Below are 16,516 nucleotides of genomic sequence, written 5' to 3'. Positions count from 1 at the left end.
AGCACACCATTAAAGGGGAAGTAATTTCCATGAAACAAATTTCTTCAAATCACAGATTCAAACTCCCAGGTTACCTCATCACTCCTGACATACCCACTCCTACTCTAGGTCTATGAATTTCTTCAGGGATAGGGAAAAATTGAGAGAGGAAGAAAAAAAAGGAAGGGGTAGAGAGAAGTGGGTTGCTTTCCACTTGAGCTACTTCTGAGAAGGGTAGGGGGCAATAAATTATGATTAATTCAGATGCCTTGACAAGGGGTCAGTGGGAACAGTGATGGGTAACTGTCAGTCAAGATAGATGAAGGGTGCTTCTAGGGATGGGAAATGGTGGTGAGGTTATCAGGTGTATAAACACTGGCATTCTCAGGGCAAAAGGAAGCTCTCTACCTCGAAGCTGTGGCACTTCCTGTTTCCTTTCTCTCAGCCCCCTTTTCCTCAGCCAGGACGGGCTACATCCTCCAACTTGATTCTGCGGAGTGACACTCAGATAGAATGGGAAGTCAGTGGCTGCACATTAAAAATCAAAATGGCTTAAATGAAGGAAGTGTGTCTCAGAAATTTCTGGGAAGCCTTCTTTGGCATGGATGACAAACCAGGCTGCTTGGGAATGGGATGAGAAATGGTTTTTTTTCTTCTGGTGCCCTAATACCCTAGGTGGCCAAAAACTGGGAAGCAGGGAAGATGTGAGGGTAGGAAAGCCGATCATGGGAAGGGAGACCACTGGGAGTAGGGGAGTGCTGAAATGGGCCGGTGCTCTTTCAAACTTGGCAGGATATCCCTAAAGTAGATCCTACAATTATTCTTACAACTGCCTGGTTGAGATCTGTAGCAAGAAATCCTCATCTCTAGCTCAAAACCTTCAGCTAAGATCCCAGAGGTCAAAACCTCAAGAGCCTTTGACCTAGGCAGATCCAGGACACATTATGATATATTTGGGACAGCTAGGTAAAGTGGGAAAGCATTAGGAGGAAAGGCAAGCATAACTTCAATGATATATATATATTTTTTTAAATAAAGAAACCATGACAATTTAACTAAAACATCTTCCCAGGCAGGGGATCTTCTTGTGGGAAACTGGTTTGTCTGTCCTTTTGCCCTTAGACAAGGTTCTCAAGTTCTAGGGTAAGGCCAGGAAAAAGACAAAGAATGGGCAACTATGGTAATTTTGGGAATTGGCGGTTTTTCCAACTTGAGACCCCCTTGTTTCCCTTCCCCAACTACTTGGTACCTCTGGAATCAAAAAAAAACTAAAAAAAAAAACCCCATGGGTTTGGCTCCTGGCACAAGTTTCCTACTCCAGGAGAAGGGGCTGGAGTGCAAAGAAACTGGGGAGAGGGGAAGGGAGGGAAGTTTCAGGTCTGTTTGGGCTAGAAAACTAATTTCAAACTCGCATGAAATTAGGCAAAGAGTATATGAAACAGCCATGGGATCTACCAGCTGGAGTAAGACAGTGAGGGGAAAGCAGTGGGAGGAAGAGATGGGGAGGGGGCCACCTAATATTCGAATCCCCCTTCCTCCCACCTTGTTAAGATCTTCTCTTTCTGATCCCCTGGGGGAAAAATTAATATGTAAGGAACTGAGGGGGGGGGTCCCTCAGGCTGTTTAATCTACACTGCCCTCCACTCCCAAAGAAAATCACCACAACCCAGGGACATCATTAAAACTCAGCAAATTTCCTTATGTACTTCTCATTGATAAAGTTCCAGATCTCTTCCTCCCTGCAATACTTAAAATTACTCGTGTCTTCTGAGTCTTTGTACATTGGTATAAAAGGAGCTTCCACCTTTCCCTAGCATATGGTGATCTGGTTGGTGGTAGTACCATTTGTGGTTCCTAATGTATAGACATCATTCTTGAGGCTCCTGTGACACTTTAATGAGGTCCACCTGGACCAGATTCTGAAGCAGACCCTTTGAGTACTAGCCAGAGTGAGAAGGGAATCATACTTTCCCAGAGACAATCTTTTCACATGTCTAGATGGGCTAGTTAGCAAAGAAGCAGGAACGAGGTAGGGAAACAACAACCCGATTGCTATCTCATAAGTACATCTAGGGTACTTGTAACCCTTGCTAAGAATGATCTCAGGAACCAAGTACTTGGGAGTCTCACAGAAGGTCCAAGTTGAGCCTTTCAACACACTTGACAAAATTAAAGTCTGTCACCTATTGGTTAATGAAAAAGTATTGATAGATCAAGTCCAGTGAATGAGGATAACCAAAGGTCAGGAAAATCTAAACTGCATAAAAACAAGGATGGGGCTCCATGAACCTTCTGATCCACTGTAGGTACCAGAACATTTCCCCACAGGATACATACACCATCACCATGTATAGGTTTGTGTTGTCCTTGAAAGAAAATTCTAGTTGGTCGAAGAATGGGAAGTTAGCAGCCTGCAGAATATGCTTCTCATTTAGAGTGTTCTTGATTTATTTCAGTTTCAACACCTTCTATTTATCAAGGATTTTCAAGGCAAAATGGTTCCCAGATTCCTTGGACTTCACAAGTATCTCTCAACCAAAGGAACCAGCTGGAATGTACTTTGCTGAAGAATTTCCTATTTCTTAAGGAATTCTTTGGCTTTAGGTAGAAACTCTTTCATGCATTCCAGCTCACTGACCTTCTTGGCAGTGGTCAGAATGGACAACTGAGTCCTGAGAACTTGGGTGGTGGAGCTTCTTCTGAACAGGATCCCAGGAGCCCAGAGGCCAGAGCCAGGAGTCCAGGTGACTGCAGCATGACTAGGATGCTGAGACTTTGTTTGTTTGTGGCTTGGTTGAGCCTTGAATTCCCTGGAGCAGAAATGGTGAAGGAGCTGACATGGACCAGACCCTGTGAACTTCATTGTGGAGCAGGACCTGCCCAGAAAGCTGGTCAAGAAACTGGGAGCTGTCTGCCATTGAATCCAGGTAGAATCTGGGACCATGGAAGGGGATCCAGGGAATCTGAGAACAGGCCCTAAGTCAAGATGAAAAGACCTCTCCTTGGGTACTGAGTAATTATGGAATTGAGTTAATCAACACTTTGCCCCATGAGTGGAAGACTTTGACTGTGTACTTTGACACTACTGATAAGTGACTGAATTAACTTAAGAGTGACTATTTTACTTCGAGACTATGTTGTGAATATTATATTGTGATTTTCTGTGATAAGTTGTAATATCGTGAATGCTGTACCTTGATTTGCTGTGGATGTTTTGCTTTGATTTGTTATGGAATAGAGTGATCACTATACGGAGTAATCAGAACCTTAAAACCTGATCACAGTAGCAGTTCTTCTGGAAAGTTTCTGTGCATGGCATTACATTATGGTGTAGTTGGCAAGGATTACAAAGTATAGTGCCTCCTCTATTTGTTCCAGGATCCATGTCCATTTAGATTAAGATTGTAAAGCCAAGGATCCTGGAGGGGTGGAATGTAATGGTAATGTAATTTTGAATTTGAAGATCCCTTTGTGTTGGCAAAAGTAGCAGGTACTTAACACTTAGTAATTGATCAAGCCTCTGTTGGGGAAACAGAAGGTACGAACTCCTGTCTCCTGTTAAGGGGTTGGCTGAAGGAAGTAGCTAATGCTGTGTATATAAGAAAAGCCCCAGAGAGGCACAGTCAGAATTTCCTTGAGACGGAGATCTGGTGGCAGAACAGCTACAGAAGAATGGAACTGAGTCCTGAAAACTTGTGGTGGTGGAGCTTCTTCTGAACAGGAGCTCAGAACCTGGAGCCAGGAGGCCAGAGTCAGGAGCTGGAGCCAGGAGCCCAGGTGACTGAAGCGTGACTGGGATGCTGAGACTTTGTTTGTGGCTTGGTTGAGCCTTGAATTCCCTGGAGTAGAAATGGTGAAGGATCTGACATGGACCAGACCCTGTGAACTTCAGGGTGGAGCAGGACTTGCCCAGAGAGCTGGCCAAGGAACTGGAAGCTGTCTGCCATTGATCCCAGGTGACAGTCTGGTAAATCCAGGTAGAATCTGGGACCATGGAAGGGGATTCAGGGAATCTGAGAACAGGCCCCAAGTCAAGATGAAAAGACCTCTCCTTGGGTCCTGAGTAATTATGGAATTATAGTTTACTAGTGACTTAAGGGGTAGAGGGGTTTTGTGTATGATACTTAGTAAGAATTTACTGAATAAGTGACTGATTGTACTTTGAGATATTGTTACTGATAAGTGACTGAGTTAATCAAGACTTTGCCCCATGAGTGGAAGACTTTGAGACTACTGATAAGTGACTAATTGAGTTAATCAAGACTTTGCCCCAAGAGTGGAAGACTTTGACTGTGTACTTTGATATACTGATAAGTGACTGATTGAGTTAAGAGTGACTATTTTACTTTGAGACTAGTTGTGAATATTATATTGTGGTTTTCTGTGATCAGTTATAATATGGTGAATGCTGCATTTTGAATTATGCTGTACCTTGATTTTCCATGGATGTTTTGCTTTTGTTATGGAATAGAGTGATCACTATACTGAATAATCAGAACCTTAAAAAGCTGTTCACAGTAGCAGTTCTTCTGGAAAGCTTCTGTGCATGGCATTACACAAATTTTTTCTGGTGGTGCAGGAGAAAAGTGGGCTTATTCATATGTACTAACCTCCACTACCATACCAGAAGCCACAACTCACTTCCAATACTGCCACTAAATCTCAGTCCCAGGTTTAAAAAAAAATTAAGTTAACAATCATGCAATAAATCATGTATGAATTGAAGATCTTAAAAAATAAACAAAAAAATTTCCTTACCTTTTATGAATGATGACAGATTCTCCTTTCCATTTTTTCTCAGGAATACTATAACAGAATTGGGGAAAAAAAGGTTCATATTTATATTCTGCCATAAAATAATAAAGTTCATTTAGAAATAGTCTAAACTAATGACATACTACTAATATGATCGATGCCATGTAGTGCAAAGAACACTGGATTTGGAATCAGACAACTTCAGTCCAAATCCCAGTTCTATAACTTGCTACTACCTCTGTAGTAGGCCTGTTTCCTTAATTTGGACTGTGGAAATCATTAGCTTCTAAGGTCCCTTCAAACTCTAAATCTATGATTCCATAAGAAAAGTTCAAATGGCACTTTAAACGGACAGCATAAAAAAAAAAACCCAAACTGCTACATCGTACATGTTGTTGTCTGTCCTTCATTCTCAAAGAGGACCAAGACATCAGGAGGGTGATGCCATGACTTGCCTGTGAATTGGATTTAAATGAGGGAGGGCTGTAAAATTCTGGGTCCAGTGACAAGTTAAAGATCAGGATGAGAGGAGATAGTTCTGAATGCAGTGGAGACTTTGGCCTTTTTAATTTATGGTATTTTTCAGGTCTTAGTTTGACTGAGGCAAGCCTATTCAATAATTAAGGGCTAGACAAGGAATGAAGCAAAGAAACCACAGAAGCCCAAACAATGACTAACCTGAATAGCTAAATGGATTATACCCTGAGCCTTCTCACTGATTTGTGCACAGTACATAATATGGTGACTTTAGAATGAAGAAATCTTGGGTTTAAATCTAATATCTAACATTTATTATGTGATCACGAACAAGTTAGTTTCCTTGCCTGGAAAATGGGAAAAGTAACGTCAGTAAAGGTATCTCTTTATAGGAAAAAAAGGACTGGCCCTGGAGTTAGAAAGACTTGGTGTTCAAGTTCTGCCTCTGACACAAGCCAACTGTGTGACAAGTTAAATTCCTGAACCTATCAGTCCCTTAGGTAACTTTTCTAAAACTTTAGATTACCAATATATTATAGAGTTTCCAAATTGAAACCCTATCCCCCAAATAACTAATCACAGTATTCTTCATGAGTTTTTAAGATCTCAGAACTATAAAAGACTTAGATCCTCTAGAGGCAGAGGCAGCATGAAGGCATTTCAAGCATTTTTGACTAGGCTAGAGCCAAGTATGAAATCTGATACATAAAAAAAAAAACCATAAGAGTTGATAGAAAACTAGGAAAGTAAATTTACTTGAGCAATTGTAAGGCACTATATGAAGCTTCAGCACTAACTACAATAAAAGGGAAGAAACCTTTTCAGAACCTTAATGTCCTCAAAGAACACTGAAGGGAGCTAAATAAGAAAAAAAAGAGGATTGGCAGGTAGACTAACTCTGTTCTGAGGATTTTATGAGGGGAGAGAAGGCATAGTAAAAGGAATATGCTAGTGCAGAAAGGAGGAAGGAGACAGAACTAACTTGCTGTGTCTAGTAAATGGGAACTCCTGAGAAGTATATAAAAACATGGACTCTGGGGTTGGGGAAGTGGGCATCAGATGGACTTCAATCTTATCTAAAATTGACAAAGGAAGGCTGAACACATGCAAATAATTTGGTGTGGAAATATATCCACTTCAATAGGGAAATAAGTTGAATAGAGGAGAGGTGAGAGGTTAATAGCAAGAAGGATAATGCTGGAATATAAGAGGATATCCATTGTAAAGTCACGCATGAGCAGCTTTCCAGAGGACTACTGCTCTGAACAGCTTTCAAGATTCTGATTACATAGTATAGTGAGCTCTCTATTTATTCAATAACAAATCAGAGTAAAACATTCATACAAAATCAAAATACAGCATTTACAATATTACAAATTATCACAGAAAATCAAAATACAGCATTCACCATGTCATAACTCAACAACTTATCACTAAAATGGCCACATAGTTTTCGCCAAAGTGGTCACGTAGTTTTAAACAAAGTACATTCATTTAGTCAATCACAAAATCCTTAATTCAATCACAAAGTGTAGAAGTCAAAGTTCTCCACCCCTAGAGGTCACAGTAAATCATAATTTTCTCAATCAGTCCACAGTATCCAAGTAAAGTCTTCTTTCAGCTTGACTCAAGGCTGGCTCTCAGCTTCCATGGTTCCAGCTCCAACTGTCATCTGGGTTCAAAGGTAGGCAGCTCCCAGTTGCTTGTCCAGTTCTTCGCCAGTTCCTGTTACATAGTGAAATTCACAGTGTCCAGTCTACCTCAAGTCCTTTACAGTTTCTGTTTCTGGGAAGACATAGTTTGACAGAGCCACAATAATATTCATTCACATTGCAGGCACCATCATCAATTCACTATCTGCCTGTGAAATCAACTCACACAAGGTGTGGGGAACTCAACACAAATCATCGACATAAAAATCAACACAGACTCACAAACAAGGTTCAAGAGGTCAGCACAAATCATCAGTAAAGTCCCAGGACCTCCAAAATCCTACTCCAGGACTTCTACATGCAACCAGAAAATCCTCTTTCAGGGCTTCCAGTAAGGTCCCAGGGCTTCTGTACAAAGTATCACAAACATCAACACAGACAGAGCAAACAAATGGAGTGCTGGGATACTGCAAGTTTTCTCCTTCTTGACTGCCACCACAAGAGTCCTCAGTTCTGTTCTCTCTAGCCTGTGCCTCTCCTTATATATATGGTCAATAGCTCCTCCCCTTCCTGTTGCAGGAGTTCATTAGCTCTAGGGTTCACAAGTTGTGGGGTTCACATGTTCTGTTTCTTTTTTTTCAGTAATACACTTTATTTTTTATTTTTCAATTCTTCAAATGCTTTATTAACTTCTGAGTTACATCATTAATTTTTGCCAGATTTTGAGTTTCAAATTTTCTCCCCGTTTTTCCCCTATACACCACCCCAAAATAGCAATCCCACAGGGTATCTCCTCCTCCAATCTACTCTCTCCTATACCCTTAGACTTTTCCAGTAGGGCATGGTGGATCTCTATGCCCCAGTGCCTGTATATCTTATTTCCCAATTACATGTAAAATAGTATTAATAATAGTATATATATATATATATATATATATACACATAATTTTAAACATTTTATTTTAAAACTTTGAATTTCAGATTCTTTCCCTTCCTCCCTTGTCTCCCACCCTTATTGGGAAGATAAGCAGTTCCGTATAGATTGTGCATGTGTAGCTAATGCAAAACATTAACATAGTAGATAAATTGTAAAAGACTGACTATATTTCCCCCCCTCCTATCCCACCTCACAATTGTTCTATTCTCTACTTTGATCCCATCTCTTTTCAAAAGTGGGTGCTTCCAACTTCCCTCCCCCCAAGCCTGCCCTCCCTTCCATCATCCTCCTTCTCATCCCCTTCCCCCCTACTCTCCTGTAGGGTGAGACTCCCTATTTAGTGTGTATGTCATTCCCTCCTCAAGTCAGATTCAATGAGAATAAGGTTGACCCATTCCCTTTTGCCTTCCTATTCTTCCCCTCCATTGTAACCATCTTCCCTTGCCTCTTCTATATGATAGTTTACCCCATTCTGTCTCTTTCCATCTCCTCTCATTATATTCCTCTCTCATCTCTTAATTTCACCTTTTAAGTATCATCCCTTCCTATTAAATTGGTCCTGTGCCCTCTATCTATATATACCTGTAAACATATATACACACATTCATATATGTATTCATAGCCCGTATACCCTCTGACATATATATATATATATATACATATATATATATATTTCTTTTCCCTTCAACTATTTTCATACTGAGAAAAGTTTCATTAACTACAATTATGGTTTTTCCATGTAGGAATGTTAATAGTTCAACTTTGATCAGTGGCTTATGATTTCTTTTCCCTGTTTACCTTCTCAAGCTTCTCTTGCTTCTTTTATCTGAATGTCAAATTTTCTATTCAACTCTGGTTTTTTCATTAAGAATGCTTGAAAGTCCTCTATTCCACTGAATGACCATATTTTCCCCTGAAACATGATACTGTTTTGCTGGGTAGGTGATTCTTGGTTTTAATCCCAACTCCTCTGCCCTCCGGAGTATCATATTCCAGGCCCTTTGATCCCTCAGTGTAGAAGCTGCCAGATTCTGTGTTATCCTGACTGTGTTTCCACAATATTCAAATTGTTTCTTCCTGGCTGCTTGTAATATTCTCTCCTTGATCTGGGAATTCTGGAACCTGGCTTTTACATTCCTAGGAGTTTTCTTTTTGGGATCTTGTTCTTTCTTTGATCATGGCTTTCAGGTAGTCCAATAATTTTAAAATTATCTCTCCTGGATCTATTTTCCAGGTCAGTGGTTTTTCCCATGAGATATTTCCCATTGCCTTCTATTCTTTCATTTGTTTAGATCTGTTTAATAGCATCTTGATTACTCATAAAGTCACTAGCTTCCCTTTGCTCTATTCTAAATCTGAGGGAATGATTCTCCACGTTGAGCTTTTGAGCTTCTTTTTCCATCCGGAAAATTTGGCTTCTTAAGGCATTCATTCCTCTCCTCATTGCCTTTTTGAGCCTCTTTTGCCAATTGAGTTAGTCTGTTTTTTAAGGTGTTATTTTTCTCAGTCAGGTTGTTGACTCTCATTTTGTAATTTTCTTGCATCGTTCTCATTTCTCTTCCCAATTTTTCCTCTACTTTTCTTACCTGCTTCTTAAGGTCCTCTATGGCCTGTAACCAGCTCATATTTTCCTTTGAAGCTTTTGGTGCAGGAGTTCTGACTTCCCTCTCTTCCTCCTGTTCCATGCTTTGATTCTTTCTGTCCCCAAAATAGAAGTCTAATGTTGGAATCTTCTGTTTGTTTTGCTTCCTTTGCCTGGTCATGTTGCTCCTCAGTCACTTGACCCCTGGGCTTTTTGCCACAGTAGGACTCTGCCACCAGACAGGGGAGCTTTCATCACAAATGCTGGGGTTTTCTCAGCTGGTGGAGGTATTATTTGGGTGCCCTCTCTGAGGCCTCCTCAGAGTCTGGCAAGCTGGTCACACACCCCAGGACCTCCACCCTAGACTGCAATCCAGATCTAAGCACGTTAAAGCAAGAGTGATTACCCCTCAGACTGGTCCCTTGGTCCCCCTACAATCTTCAGGCCAGGAGCTGAAGCTGTAATGTGGCGCTGGCTGCATCAACCTGTCTCAGTGGCTTCTCGCCCTGGGGGCAAGAGCTAATGCACTCCCAACTACTGGCCTCAAAGTCCACACTGCACTGACCTCTCACTTTTTCCTTTGCATCTATGTGTTGATAAATGTGGAAATGGCCACAGCTGCTGGTGATCTGGAGACCTTCCAGCCGGTGCTGATCAGGCCTGCCCTGGGGCTGAAACTTTGGGCTGGAGCTGGGTTTGGCTCCCAGAGCGATGTGCTGGCTGATTCCTGCTGGCCGGGCTGTGCTCAGTGGGAGGTTAGCTTCTCTGTGTCATTTTGTGGGTTCTGCAGCTCCAAAGATTGTTCAGAGTCTCCTTTCACATGGATTGGGGAAGGTGGGAGCTGGAGCTGCCTGGAGGCCCTCCTTCTACTCCGCCATCTTGACTCCACCCCAGTAAACATTTTCTGTTTCTTAACAGACTTGATATAAGGCTCAAAGGAAACTTAAAGTGAAACAAGGTGTTAATTCAATAGATGAAACAAGGTATGAACTACTTCTCTGCTTACCATTATAGCCACCAACTAAGGAATGGATGAACAAACTGTTTTATATGAAGGAAATGTTAAAAAGGCTATAAAAAAGTGATAAACCCAATTGCCCTACCTTACCCTCTCCAAAAAGTAAAAAAAAAAAATGATTAAGCAAAACCAGAACAATTTATATATGGACAACAATATCGCAAAAAACAAATAATTTTGTAAGACTTAAGAACTTTGACTGATGCAATGAAGAACCATGTTCCAGAAAATCTATGAAAAATTGTTATCCACCTCTTGAACACAAAGGTGGAGGATATGAGGTCCCGAAAGAGACAAAATTTTTGTACGTGAGCACTACAATGGATGGTTCATTTTGCTATCTAATTGAGGGTATTGTGGGAATTGAGTGAACCATACTGACTATCTTTGTGACTCAATTCTGGAGCTAGCTCAGTTCCCTTTCAATTTAATAATGGGTGTAGTTCAATTTTTGCCTTGTGAGAAAATTTTATTCAATTATGGGAAATGTGGGAAAACTTTATTGCCATTGTTTAAACCTAGCTCTCTGACTTCCCAGTTCTTGTTGCTTCTACTTGTTGCTTAGGGACACTTAACTAAGAACCTACATTATGCTGACCAGATCAGAAGATTGATGCAGGCAGAAGTGGTCCAGCTTCCCAGTCACAGAGTATAGTTGTAATACTGATGCCCTCCCCCCTTCCCCAAAAAAGAAAGAGCCACTAAAATATTTTTAAATTCAATAGAGCAAAACATAAGGAACTTGAGAAGGAAAAACAGACAAGCAAGAGTTTTGAATGTAATTTGTAGAACTTATTATATGTTATACCATAAACAATAAAAAATGGAAAGTCATGGTTTATTATATAATCCTCTTTTTGTGTTTGGTTCTACATATGGAAGAAGGTTTTTTTTAAAGTTCAAAATTAAAATAAATTAAAAAGGAAAGACAAATAATGGTAAAGATATCTGTTATTCATAGTTAATTTAAACCGATATAAATGACAGTACTACCTAAATTAATTTACAAATTTGCTACTGTACCCAATCATGACATAAAACCATGTAAAACAAAATTCATCTGGAAAAAGTTAAGAACATAAGGGAAATAATGTAAAAAGGAGAAACATAATGTAATAAATAGAAAATACAATAAATGTACCAAGATCTAAAAATAAATATTTCAAAGGTTTTTTTAAAAAATTCTAAAGCTAAACATTAAAGTTAAAAAGTTTCCACATTTGAAGTGGAACAAATAAAGAGGATTGTAAGTTATGCCACAAAACTTTGCTTTTAGAAAAAATAGATGTCATCTCTATTCACTCTCTGCCTCAACTCAAAATTTAAAGAAAGAAAACTAAAACCCTCGTATAAGATATGTATAGTCAAAGAAAACAAATATCCACATTGCTGAGGCATAAAAATTTATGACTCATTTTCCACCATATTAGTTTATCAACTCGATGTCAGAAAATAGTGTATTTTATCATTGTGGTTGGGCATTGTATTAATGAGAATTCTTAGTTTTGCAAAATTGTTTTTCTTTACAATGTTGATATTGTATAAATTGTCCTCTGGGTTCTGCTCACCACTCTAAAATAGTTCACAAAAGATTCACCAGGTTTGTATAAAACTGTCTCCGGACATTATTTTTTTAAGGGGCAACAATATTGCTTTACATTTCTATATTGTAATTTGTTTAGTCATCCCCCAATTTACAAGCACCCACAATGAGTCATCTGTCTTTGTTTCTAGTTCTTAATTAAGTCCAAAAGAGCTGCTATAAATATTTCCAAACATATGGAGCTTTTCCTTCTTCCTTTGATATAGCTGAGATAATCTCAGTAGTGGTATGGCTGGGTCAAGGGGTATAGAGTTTAATAACTTTTTGGGCATAGTTTGAAAATGTTTTCCAGAATGGTTCAGAACAATTTACATACCAACCAACACTGCCCCAGTGCCCTTATCTTCCTGAAATCCCTCCAAAAGTTAGCATTTATACAATAAATCAAGTTACATATGATTAGCATTTATTAGGTACTTGCTCTGTACTAGGTAGCATATCCAGTGCTGAGGATACAAAGAATGACAAAAAATAGTTTTTGCCCTTAATTTCACAATTTAATGGAGGCAACAACACATAAACAAGTATATACAAACAAGCTATATCACAGTATAAATAGAAAACGAGGGGTGGCTAGGTGGCACAGTGAGTAAGAGCACGGGCCCTGGTGGGAAGACCCGGGATTGGTTCCAGCCTCAGATACTTAACACCCACACAAAATAACTGGCTGTGTAACCTTGGGCAAGTTACTTAACCCCAATTGCTTTAAAAAAAAATCACTTTGATGGCTAAAGCAAGGAGAGACTTCTGATGGCCATACCTATTATATTCATTGCAGGTTACCGCATTGGTCCAGATGTGGGCAAATGAAGGTCCATTTCAGGGTGGTGGAAGTATCAGAAGAGATAAAGGAGGAAAATTAGAGAAAAGTTGAAAAGGTGAAATAGACCAGCCTTACCTACAGATAGGATATGGGTAGGAAGAGAAAGAGAGGCACAGAGGATGATCTAGATTAGGAACCTGGGGGACTGGGAGGGCAGTGGCACTCTTGACAGTAATTGTGAAGTGTGGAAGGGGGGAAAGTTTTAGGAGGAAGGTAATGAGTTACGTTTTGGATGTGATGAATTTAAGATGTCTATGAGATATCCAGTCTGAATTGTCTGATAAGCAGCTGAAGATGCAAGACAATAGATAAGTTAGGGCTGGATAAGTAGATTTGTGAGTCACCAGCATGCAGATGATAACTGAATCCAAATTTAGGGAAACTAAAATTTCCCTAAGGACCACAGACAATGAATTAATATCAATACTAAACATATATGAGTAAAATAGCATAACAACTATATGGTTAAAGGCAAAGTTATATGAGTTACAGGGAGAAATAGGAATATTATACTAATTGGGTCCTCATTTTATTGTTCTTAGACCTAGATAAATCTAATCAAAAAAGAAGTAATGTCTTGGATAGAATTTTTAAAAGTTAGACCTTAGGAGATAATCTAATAACAAGAGAAAAGTGCATACATATTTCTTAGTTATTGCACTTTCAAAAAAAATTGGTCATAATTTAGGACTTTAAAATTTGACAAAAAATGGAGTGAAAAAGAAATATTAAAAATCATTTCTGGAAAACAGTTCAATTAAAATTATATTGCCAATTCTCCTTTACTGTAAGTGTTCTTACTGTCCTGCATACCTGCCCCTTCCCTCAGTAGGCTTAATAGGCAGACTGTGGTGATAATGGATATCCTGGCTTCACCTGGATCTTATTGGGAAGGGTTCTAGCTTATCCCAATAAATATGACATTTGCTGATAGTTTCAGATACTTATCATTTAAGGAAAGCTCCATTTATTCCTATGCTTTCCAGTGTTTTTGTTTTTAATATGAATCAGTGTTATATTTTCTCAAAAACTTTTTCTGCATCTATTGAGATAATCACATGATTTTTGTTGTTTTTTTAATTGATAAAGTTGATTATACTGATACAGTTAATTATGCCAATAGTTTTTCTAATACTGACCTAAACCTACATTCCTGGTATAAATGCCACCTGGTCATAGTATGTGATTTTTGTGATATATTGCTTTAATCACCTTGTCAGTATTTGAGTTAAAATTTTTGTATCAATATTCATTAGGGAAACTGGTCTAGTAAGTGCTGAACTCAGGTCCTCCTGACTTTAGGGCAGGTGCTCTACTCACTGCGCCACCTAGCCGCCCCTCTTCTAACATTTCTAAAACAATACTGAATAATATTGTTGAAACATAGTGGAGTTTCTCTGTTTATTTCTTTTAATTATATCTATTTTAGCTTAACTTTGAGATTATTTTTGCTACCCTTTTTTTTTACATCAGGTTAAGTGTAATAAATTTTACTCCACTTCTTTATTTTAACTATGTATATCTTTAATTTTAATTTTCTTATAAACAACATATTGCAGGTTCTGATTTCAAATTCATTTTACTACCTATTTCTATTTTATGGATGATTTCTTTCCACATCAAAACTATGTGGTACTAGCTAAGAAATAGAAAAGTAGATCAATGGAAAAGAGTAGACACAGAATACACAGAAGTTGCTGCTGCTGTTTTCCCTTCCTCCTCAAATAGGACCATGACATCAGGGAGTTAATGCCATGACATGCAAGTGAATTGGATTTAAGTGAGGGAGGGCTGAGCAGTCTCACTTTATCACCTGGAACCCTCTGGGTCTAGGGGTCAGATATGGATCGGGATCAGGACAACTGGAGATAGCCCAGGATGCAGTGGGGGACCTTGGCCTTTTCAAGGTAAGGTCTTTAACAGGTCTCAGTTCGAATGATTAAAGCTAAATAAAAAACAAGGTAAAAAGTGACCTCTTAAAAAAAAAAAAATTAGATTTTGGAGGGCAGGCCCTTAGGGTTTCTGGCCAAAACAAATAATTGTTATTTACATTCATTCTGAGTCAATCACCAAGTAGGGCTTGATCTAAGATTTCAGTGATTTGGGGTTAAGTTGCTCTCTAAAAGAAAAAAATCAAAACAAAAAGAAATTTCAGAGATTAAAATGTACATTCCCTTTGGACACAGCACTGTTTTGCAGAAATTGGGCATTGATCAAACTGCCAAAAAAATTACTTTATAGAGCTTAGAAAAAATAGTAACAAAATTTGTCTGGAAGAACAAAAAGTCCAGAATATCAAGGGAATTAATGAAAAGAAATGCTAGGGGAGATGGCCTAGCCATACCAGATTTTAAACTATATAATAGAGCAGCAGTCATCAAAACAACTTGGTACTGGTTGAGGAATAGAGTGGTAGATCAGTCGAACAGAAGAGACACGGTAGCCAATGATCTACTGCCACGGTAGCCAGTAATATACTATTTGATAAATCCAAAGATTCCAACTTTTGGGATAAGAACTCAGTATTTGACAAAAACTGCTGGGAAAACGGGAAAACAGCATGGCCAAAACTGGGCATAGACCAGTATCTTACACTGTATACCAAAATAAAGCCTAAGTGGGTGCACACTCTGGATATAAAGGCTGATACTTTAAGCATTCTGGGAGAAAAAGGAAATGTTTACCTGTCAAATTTATGGAGAATGGAAGAATTTATGACAAAACAAGAGACAGAGAGCATAACAAAGTACAAAATGGATAACTTTGATTACACTGAAGAGTTTTTATACAAAGCTAATGTAACCAAGATTAGGAGTGAAGCAGAAAATTGGGAAAGAATTTTTACAACCAGCATCTCTGATAAAAGCCTCATTTCTAAAACATACAGAGAACTGAGTCAAATTCATAAGAATACAAGTCATTCCCCAATTGATAAATGGTCAAAAGATATGAACAGGCAGTTTTCTTTTTTTTAAAAAAAATTACATTTAAATTTATTTATTTTTGGTTTACAATATTAAGTTCCACAATCTCTTGAGTTTTAAATTTTCTCTCCCTTTCTCTCCTCCCCCCTAACCCCCATGGTAGCATGCAATCAAATATAGGATCTACAAAAACCTTCACATTAAACATTAGTCATGTTGTAAAGAAGGATTATAACCAATGGAGTCAACAATGAGAAAGAAGAAACATAAAAAAGAGAAAGCAAGTAGTTTGCTTGAATCTGCATTCAAACTTTGTACAGTTCTTTCTCTGGGTTTTCCATCATGAGTCTTTTGGAGTTGTTGTAAAACTTGCATTACTGAGAGGAACCCAGTTTATCAAAGTTAGTGGTCACAATATGATGTATCTGTAATTGTGTACAAAGTTCTCCTGGTTCTGCTCTCCTCACTCAGCATCAGTTTATATAAGTCTCTCCAGGTTATTATGAAGTTTGTAGGCTCCTCATTGCTTTTTTGGGGGGGGGGTAGGGCAATTGGGGTTAAGTGACTTGCCCAAGGTCACACAGCTAGATTTTTTTTTTGATGTGTGTTAAGTGTATGAGTCTGGATTTGAACTCAGGTGCTTCTGACTCCAGGGCCGGTGCTCTATTCACTGCACCATCTAGCCACCTTGGCTCCCCATTTCTTATAGCACAATAGTATTCCATTATATTCATATACCACAACTTGTTTAGCCATTCCCCAATTG

The 16,516-nt window shown here is 38.8% G+C and overlaps 1 protein-coding gene and 1 pseudogene across 5 annotated transcripts in view; both read right to left on the bottom strand.

Annotated features, from left to right (window-relative positions):
- PRORP (protein only RNase P catalytic subunit) overlaps nt 1-16,516 on the bottom strand; it is an 86,792-nt gene that overhangs the window by 44,429 nt on the left and 25,847 nt on the right. For 4 of the 5 annotated variants that reach the window (XM_069082243.1, XM_069082245.1, XM_069082241.1 and 1 more), the window contains one exon: nt 4,738-4,785. The exons of the other annotated variant lie outside the window; for it this stretch is intronic. In XM_069082243.1, coding sequence (XP_068938344.1) covers nt 4,738-4,785 — 48 coding nt within the window. The remainder of the gene's footprint in view (nt 1-4,737; nt 4,786-16,516) is intronic. 5 annotated transcript variants of the gene reach the window in all.
- LOC138156953 (cAMP-dependent protein kinase catalytic subunit alpha pseudogene) lies at nt 1,504-3,702 on the bottom strand (annotated as a pseudogene).

Source organism: Petaurus breviceps, unplaced genomic scaffold (assembly GCF_028583685.1).
Source record: "Petaurus breviceps papuanus isolate PSGF00001 unplaced genomic scaffold, PetGlider_PUasm1.0 164, whole genome shotgun sequence".
Classification (NCBI taxonomy): Eukaryota; Metazoa; Chordata; class Mammalia; order Diprotodontia; family Petauridae; genus Petaurus; species Petaurus breviceps.
Note: the sequence above shows the minus strand (reverse complement) of the source record. Positions and strands in the feature narration are given on the sequence as shown.